Source organism: Peromyscus maniculatus, chromosome 1 (assembly GCF_049852395.1).
Source record: "Peromyscus maniculatus bairdii isolate BWxNUB_F1_BW_parent chromosome 1, HU_Pman_BW_mat_3.1, whole genome shotgun sequence".
Classification (NCBI taxonomy): domain Eukaryota; kingdom Metazoa; phylum Chordata; class Mammalia; order Rodentia; family Cricetidae; genus Peromyscus; species Peromyscus maniculatus.
The window spans coordinates 34,890,593-34,899,059 of NC_134852.1; the positions used below are offsets into that span (position 1 = coordinate 34,890,593).

General features: G+C 57.9%; 1 protein-coding gene across 8 annotated transcripts; it reads right to left on the reverse strand.

Annotated features, from left to right (window-relative positions):
• Nucleotides 1-84: 84 nt before the first annotated feature.
• Egln2 (egl-9 family hypoxia inducible factor 2) lies at nucleotides 85-8,299 on the reverse strand. Of its 8 annotated transcripts, none has more exons than XM_076574508.1 (6): nucleotides 8,189-8,299; nucleotides 6,082-7,190; nucleotides 1,702-1,821; nucleotides 1,215-1,351; nucleotides 941-1,008; nucleotides 85-663 (listed from the first exon to the last, which is right to left on the reverse strand). In XM_076574508.1, exons 2-6 carry the CDS (start codon nucleotides 6,958-6,960, stop codon nucleotides 608-610), a joined length of 1,260 nt encoding a protein of 419 aa, XP_076430623.1. In that variant the 5' UTR covers nucleotides 6,961-7,190; nucleotides 8,189-8,299; the 3' UTR covers nucleotides 85-607. The 8 variants fall into 8 exon arrangements, with proteins under 8 accessions (XP_076430623.1, XP_076430639.1, XP_076430642.1 ...); XM_076574524.1 differs by having other exon boundaries at nucleotides 6,445-7,190; nucleotides 8,189-8,295; XM_076574527.1 differs by lacking the exon at nucleotides 8,189-8,299 and adding an exon at nucleotides 7,512-7,948 and having other exon boundaries at nucleotides 6,445-7,190.
• Between the last annotated feature and the right edge of the window lie 168 nt (nucleotides 8,300-8,467).

An 8,467-nucleotide genomic window follows, 5' to 3' on the forward strand; every position in this document is an offset into this window, starting at 1 on the left:
ACTACTCTGATCCCAGCGGCCCTGATCTCCTTAGCTGCCCTAACTGTCCGTGTAAATCTCTTTTCAGAGAGGAATACAAGTGTGTGCAGCTCTGAGGTAAACTTTTATTTCTTGGCTGGCAGGACCTCCATACCCATGCTCCTCATGGCACCTTCCTCTGCCCAAGCCGTGGCAGCCCAGTCCATAAAGTGCCACAGCCAAAGGGGTTGGGGAGTCACTTCACATTCCAGGCTGAAGGAGTGGGGAGGGAGTGAGTATGCCCCCCCAACAGACCTTTGCCAGCAAGAGGCCATGACTCACCTCAACCCCAAATCCTGCCTCCTCTCAGCTCCACACACAATGGACCAGACATGGCAGCACACAGGCCACCAGCACACTGGCCACTGCTTAGGTCACAACCCAGCCCCGCTCACGGGGCAGCAGAGCTCTCTCCTTGTTGGCGGTCCTCAGTGATGCTTGTGCCCTCCACACCACACAGCAGAGGCAGGCAAGCCAGAAGCAGCAGCAGTGGCAGGGAAGGAGCGGGCACTGAGGCTAGTGAGCTGCAGCTGGGCCCGGGCTGCCCTGAAGGCAGGGGCTGCTGATCCACGCAGCTCTGGGCTGGCCATTAGGTGGGTGGAGTTGGCTGTGATACAGGAACTTGGACACGTTTCTGTCCCGACGCTGAGGACAAGAAGAAGACAAGACACTGTGAATCACTAGGAAGGGACAGAGAAACCAAAAGAAACCTGGGAAGAACCTTGGGGAGAACACCAAGAAAAAAATGGGACTCAGGTTGGAGACACCAGGAAAGTAGGCAAGAACTGGGTGTAAGGGACTGAGGAAAGGCTGCGGGTGTGAGCTGGTGATAGTGCTTGCCTAGGGTGGCAAAGGCCCTGGGTAAGGACCGTGACTTGGCACCACATGGGGACTAGGAAGGACGAAAGATGAAAGCAGGTACCTAGCTGATACTTGTCTCTGGCTGCCGCCCGTTCCTTGGCATCAAAATACCAGACAGTGATGGCGTACCTGGGAAATCAGGCAGTCAGAATCGGTATTCTGCAGTTCTAGCTGCCACCTCTGGTGACACATCCACCCCTTTAGGTCACTTGATTCCAGATCCCACTTAGGCCCTCTCAGCATCTCATCACTCTCGTCACTCTGAAAGTTGGGAATCTAAGACATCTTTGGCACAGGGGAAGCAGCTAGGCACATTCCTCAAGTACCGGTCATACCTGGTGGCATAGGCTGGTTTCACCTCATGTGGGTTCCGTCGGTCAGACCAGAAAATGAGCAACCGGTCAAAGAGTGGCTCGATGTTGGCTACCACTGGCCGACCCTCAGGGAAGATCTGCAGCAGGCCTCCATGCACCTGGGGGCAGGCCAGATAAGGCTACTGGTCAAGCCTGTAGCCTCTGCCTTATACTGCACCATGCACCCACCAGGGGGCGCAGCGCCAGCACACATCACTTGCTCCTTCCCCCAGAGTCTACATTGCCATGGAGATGGGCAGGAAGCTACTAAAGACAGGAAAGGGGGTGGGGGGGAGAAGAGTGCAAGTCTGGGTGGGGCTAAGCAGACGGCAGCATTCCCGGAAAGGAGGGAGGGCCCACAGTCAGCTACAGAGGAGCCTGCAGACCTCACTGCCCTGTGAACTGAGAGGAGTAGAGAACAGAATCCCAGCTGGAATACAAGTATACCGTCCCAACCTCCGCACCCTACCTTAACATCCCAGTTCTGATTCAGGTAATAGATACAGGTGATGCAGCGCCCATCGCCGTGGGGATTGTCAACATGCCTCACGTACCCGAGCCCATTGCCTGGGTAACACGCCACCATGGCCTGGTAGAAATGGAGGAAGGTGATTTACTGAGACCAGAGGGACCCCTTGAGGAAGCAGGCTCACCATTCCTGTCCCTGATCTGTCCTGGATCATCTTAGGTTATGGGAGCTCCAGCCCAAGAGACTTTTCCCTAATTCAGCCACACTCCATCCTCAAGTTCATCCTAAACTCTTTGGCCTCAACAATCCCACCTCCAACCCCAGCCCAGAACCACAGCGACTCAATGTGTAAGCAATGGTTTGTGTTTTTAGAGAGATCCTAACCCTAGCCAAGTATAGAGGTGCATGGTGCACACCTGTAATCCCAGCTCTAGCAGGTCGAGGCAGGAGAAACACAGGTTTGAGGTCAGCTTGAACTACTCAGTGAGAGCACAGAATCTCCCAAGGGTTCTGAGATACAGAGGCCCTCCTCACATCAGAGGTTCTGTAAGGGTTCGAAGAAGGTGCAGCCTGGATTTTTTTAAAGGTTCCCTCAGGTAATTCTAATGTGAAGTCATGCTGAGAACTGCTACACTTGACTACAGAGACTCCAGCTACATAATCTGTCCCATACAAACGTGACAGGAACTGACCTAGAGTTCCAGCTCCAGAATCCTGCACACTGCTGCCAGCCCCCCCCCCCCCCCCCCCCCGTGCCTGAGCAGGCCTCAACGACCCCACTGTAAAGTGGGGCTGATAAACACCTTCCATCCCCAGCATTAACTCCTCTGAGACAGGGTGTTTCTGACATCTCAGAGGCAGGCCTCTGCCTGGCTTGGTTTCTGTGGGCAAGGTTCTAGCTAGAGTTCCAGGTCCCCCTGCCTCTCAAGCAGGCAGACAGAGCCCTACCAGGACAAGGCGTGCAGCCACCTCTGCAGACCCAATCCACAGGGTCTGGTGTCTGTAGCTGAATGAGCTGTGGCACTGGGGAGGTAAATCAAGTTCCTTACTTCAGGTAACGCCACTTCACAGGCTGTTGTGAGAACGGAACTAGATTATGAATGTCTGCAAAGACACAGTGCCTGTTGCCACAGGAGAGAGACTGGAGCACAAGCTGAAATGCTATTTAAAGGAAAAAGAGTCCCTGGGCCACCCCTCCACCCAACCCCATTGAGAGAGTTCATCCTAAGCCAAACGGAGTAGTTAGCAAGAGAGCCCTTTGCTTTTTGCCCAGTCAGCAACCGTCTGTCTTGACTCAGCCATCCAGGTACCACTCTGCAAGTTGGGGCTTCTTGACAATGCGGTTATACTTTTGGGTCCGGTCTAGCTCAGCAAGACAAGCATAGAAAAACACTCAAAATCAGACACATCAATGTCTGCTGCCAAGACAAAAGGCTTACCCAGCACTCCATGAAGGTCAGGCTGATTCAGCCTTACATCCTCCTCCCTGCAAGGCTCCTCTCACCCATTAATCCCAGGGCTCACCCCACTGTGGATGCCTAAGGCCTCTCTGTCTCTCCTCTACACACCTGATCCACCACAGACTCTGCCACCATCTAAGGCTACACAGCAGCAGAGGGCTTCAGCACCAGGTGCAGTAAGTGAGAAGGCCCCTAGGGAAAACCCAGGCCTCTAAGCTCAGGAGGGCGAATCTTCTCTGCACTGCTCCTGCAGATGGGATGGCATGCTAAGCAACCACTCACAGGGGGCAAAGAATGTGGCTGCAGCCCTGGTGGCCTGGAATCAATGAGTCACTGATTAGAGATGGGCAAGTCCTCCTGAGCTGGGACTCCAATCACAGCTCAAGCAGGTTCTGCTCGCTGATCAATCACCTCACAGCGCAACCCCCCACCCCCGCCAAGAAGTACATTTCCCACCACAGGCACCAAGACCACCAACCTGCAGGGCCTCACCTACCTCCTCCCCACCTCAAAGCCTGCAAACCTGCCTGTGCAACTGTAACTGGTCCCCAGATCTTAGCACAACTGAGACCATGTTAGAGATACCATTTTGACCTTAAAGCCCAGCACACAGGCCCCGATACCTGCCGCCACAGTGGGAACACTCAGTCCATAGTTCTAGGAAAGTCCTTAACTGTACTACCTTGTCGTTTGGCTTCTGCAGTTCTGCTTCTTGATAATTGTGACAGCCAGTTAAATTCGACAACCAGAACATGCTTTTTGTGCATAAAAGACAGAGCTATAAGGCTCAGGGCTGCATGATCTGGGCACGTTCCCCATGCAGCTACTGGCCAGCAATAAAGCCTTTCTTTTTGGCTTTAAGAATGTCCACGTAGTGGTCTCTGGTGGGCTTATCTCCCAACACTATTGCTCAAGCATCTAGCTGACTATCCAAGAAGACCTGGGCCAAGCTACTGTCCCCAGGGAACTACATGCTGTGTCAAAGTGCTGCTCTGACCCTCACCCCCTTGAGGAAAAGCTTCAACCACAGGGACAGCAGTAGACTGACTGAGGAGCTCACTCTCCACCCTTCAAAAGCGGGAGGGGGGGGACGGGACCACTCTAGGATGCTGGAGTTACTGCTATTTGTAATAATGTGCCAAGGACCCTACCACCACCACACACACCATATCAGAAGCCAGTGACTCTACCAGACAGCAGGCCCTGTCTCCAAGGTGCTATTAAAGGGGCTAACCAAACTAGCTGGACCCTCCCTCCCTGGGGTCCCCTCTGCTCATCCTTGATGCCAGAGAGTCAACTCCTCCAGCTCCAAGTCCACGGAGAAGAGAGGGATAGAAGGGAAGGAGGAAGGTGGAGGAGCTCCACTCAGGAATGACCTGGGTTACTGCTGGTCAGGGCCACACTGGTGATCGGTGTCCTCACCGCCACAGATCACCCCAACACCCCACATTCTCACTCAGAGCACAAGAAGGGAAGTTACCCGTGGCCCTTGTCACTTAGAGCTTAGACTCTGACTCTTCTCCCTCCCCAATCCTAGCTCAGGCCCTGTCACCAACCCCATCCAATGGGAGGAGACAGCACAGGGGAAACAACCTATTCCTTCAACCCCGTTCCCAAAGTGCTAGTAGCCAGGCTTTCCCATCCTCTGAGGCTAAAGAGCTTAGACCCCACTCCCTGGGCACTCAGCCCTCCTGGTCTCCCCACTGACTTCCCTCCTGCAAGGAGAGTGGATACCAGTTGCGCTGCTGAGCCAAGGAAGCAACACTGATCTTGCCTGTACAGGAGCCAAACCCAGGGAGGGGCCAGCTCTGCTCTTCAGCTATCAAGTAACGGGAGGGAGAGGGAAGTAGGACAAGTTCCAGCTGGGGTGGGGAGGAAATAGGCCTGGGCCCCGGGGAGGAGGGAAGTGGGGGGACGACCCTGATCCCCAAGCCAGTTCCAGCCTGGAAAGAAAGTTGTACTGAGGCAGAACTCAAGACAGAAGCCGAGACAAGGGAGGGGACCATCAGGAGCACAGCCTCCCGCTCACAGGGGAGAACACAGCCTACACTGAGACCAGCCGGGAACCACTGCTGGCCAGCAGCAGGACACCAAGCCTCAGACTCACACTCGTCCATGAAGAGAATGGATATGTCAACAGACCAGAAAGGCCATGGAGGTCACGGTCTAGTCAGGACTCCTGACCCCTGGTTCTTGAATGGACAGCCACAAACTCCAACCAAATGTGCACCTTTCCTGAGAAGGTCTACAGCTTTTGGCAGATAATCTGAAAAGTCTTGGCTCCAAAAATATTAAGAACAACTGTTCTGTAACAAGAAAAAGGAATGGAGAAGAAACACATGAAGGCAGAGGGTCAAGGAAAGAGACCAGAGAAAAGCAGGCAGGAAGTGACAAATGGTCAGAGGATGAAGAGCAGGGACTAGGGCAGGGAGGAGTGGGAAAGATGTGGACAAGTGCCCTGCCAAGGCCAGCACACTGTCACCCAGTGTCACATCCAGGAAGCTGCTCCTCATGCAGATGCCAAGAGTCCACTCGGGGCAGAATGGAGACCAGGCCAGGTGCTCACCTAGACAGGCAGCACCCCATCTTCAGCCGAGGCTACCTCAACACCACCACCCTTCCCTTCACCTTCTGGGTCTGCCACCTGCGTGCCAGCAAAGGAGAACAGGTTTCTGCCGACATTAACTACTCTTGGTCCAAGGCAGGTTAAGAGTGAGCAGCTCTTGGTCTTCCAAGGGCAAGAACCACTGCCACCCCAGGCTGAGCTACTTTTCCAAAGCCCAGAGGGAGGAAAAGATGCAAGTGCCCATAGGTAGCTGTGGCCCCTCTGGTGGAGCTGCCTACTCTGTTCTACATAATCCCAGCTTGTTTCCAAACCCACATGCCAAAGCACTAGGCACTCACCGAGAAAGTGCCTTACCTTAGTGCGCCCATTGATGACGTAGTTGCCCAGCCGCCCCGCACAGTGGCGGATTACCGTGTCCACATGAGCCATGAGGGCACCAATGCTCCTGCAGCCTGGCTCGTGGCCTTCTACCCAGGCAATCTGGTCCCCACGAATGCTGCGCGGTGGGATCGCCCGCTGGCTCACTAGTTGCCCATCACGCAGACGCCCGCCCCACTTCAGGGCCTCCACCTCGGCCAGCACACGGCCACCCAGTGTTGCCCCCAAGAAGTTATCCTTGACGCAGATACCATAGTACCGCATGCAAGGCACAATATAGTCCAGGGCCAGGCGCTCAGGTGCAGAGGGCTGGGCCTCCTCCCTCAGCCTAGCACTTGCCTCGCCACTGCTACTGGTGGTAGTGTTGTTGCTGCTGCTGCCGCCGCCGCCATCGCTGTCACAGCCCACACCACTTTCCCCCTTGGTTTCCTGGTTCTCTTGCCTGGCCCACGGTCGCTTGCTGGGTAAAGGGGCATCCCCACCATCCTCGGCCCACTTCCGTTTGGGGGCCTCGGGCCGGGCCCCCTGGGCGGCCAGGCGCTGGCACTCCTTGGTGACCAGTGCAGCAGCGCCTTCACTCTGCAGCGGCCACAGCTCACCGCCGTCCTGCCCACCAAAGCCCTCCCGAAGGGGGCTGGCAGTGGCTGTGGTAGCGGTGGCTGTGGCTCTGGGGGTCCCGTTGCCAGCCGAGGCCTCACCAGATGCTCCTGGATGGTGGTAGGGGGGTAGCAGAGGGCAGGGCAGGTAGCTCTCCACCCCCATTCTGGCTCGGCTAGGCTCCAAGGACTCTGACACAGACCCTGGCAACTGAGGGAGAGCCTGATTCAGGGCCTGCGGTTGGCACGGGCTGTCCATGGCAGCAGTGTCTTCATCCCCCGGGCATGGAGGGCACGGCCCGGGCCCATGGTGCCACCCTCCTCCGCCTCCTCCTCCTCCACTGGATGCAGCCGAGGGCCGCTGGGCCTGGTGTGGGGCAGGGTGAGGCAGGGCAGGCAGCAAGGGGTCCTCTAGAGCCCTGGGGGTGCTCGCTGGTCCCCAAGTCCACAGTTGTCCCTAGGAGCTTGAGAGGGGACTCGTTGGGGTGGCTGAAAAGAGAAAGAGAAGGACTTAAGAGGAGTTAGGGACAAGCGGGTGGGAAGGGGTGGGGACAGTACCGCAGTAAGTAGGTGACAGACACACATCCACACAAACACACACAGGCACCGAGGCAAGGCAGGGCGCAGAACTTGAAATCTGAGAGGGAATGGCTGGCGGGCAGAGTAACCCAGGGAAGTGCGGAGGAGAAACGCTGCATGGGAGGCCCAGAGAGAGGGAGGCGATAGGCAAGACAAGGGAGACTAAACATAATCAAAGAGATCTGCGGAAGAAAGGCACGCAACAGGGACAAGTGGGAAACGGGTACCTGCCTGAGGGTCCCATCGAGACTCAGAGAAGGACACAGAAAACGGGGATGGGGGATCGAGGGTAAAGTCGGGGTTGCGGGCAGCCAGCGGGCACTGCCGCCGCTCAACACTTGCGGGAACCAGATCGCCTGAGTGGAAGGAAGGCCACGAGCCTGGGCAGGCGACGAAAACCGGGAGTCCGGGGACAAAGAGAACAGGGAGGAAAACAAGGCGGCAGGGGAGCGGGAGGGCCGGCGGGGTCGCCCTGTGCCCTACGGGAGGAAGCCTACTGGGGCCCGACACACACCCGGACGGAAGGGAGGGCCGGCCAGACAGACGGACTGACGGAAGGGAGGCCGGGGGGGGGGGGGAGAGTCGGACCCAACGGCCTCCCTCCCAACCCCCTCCGCCGCGGCCCTGGGGCCGCCGGACGCCGCGGGCGACTGAGGCGGGGCCGCCCCGGCCCGGCCCCTCCCCTCGGTGGCGGCCGCGCGCTCCCGCCGCCCTCAATGGCCCGCCCCGCCGCGCCGGGCGCGCGCTCCCCTCCCCTCCCTACCCCCACCCGCCCAGCGCGGGGTCGCCGCCGCCCGCGTCCCGCCTCCTGCTTCCCGCCTGGTCGCCGCCGCCCGGCCGCCCGCCCGCCCGACCGCCCTCGGGCTCCCTCTTCCCCCCGGGTCCTTCCCTTCGCGCGACCTCCTCACCGAGCTTTTTCCTCCGACCTCGGCGCCGCCGTTTGTGCCAGCCGCCCTGCGCCTCACAGCGCGCCATACCCCGCCCCCCACCGCCCGCGACGCCCCGCCCCCGCCTCGCCCGGTGGGCACGTGACCGCGGCCCGGCCGAGGAGACTGCGCATGCCTGAGCAAGACGTTGACAGGCGCCTTAGGGACACCCTACGGGAGAAAAGTGAGATGGTCCGGGACGCAAGGCTCATTTGCATTATTCGCCCCACCCCTTCCACGCGAAATCGGGAATGCAGATTC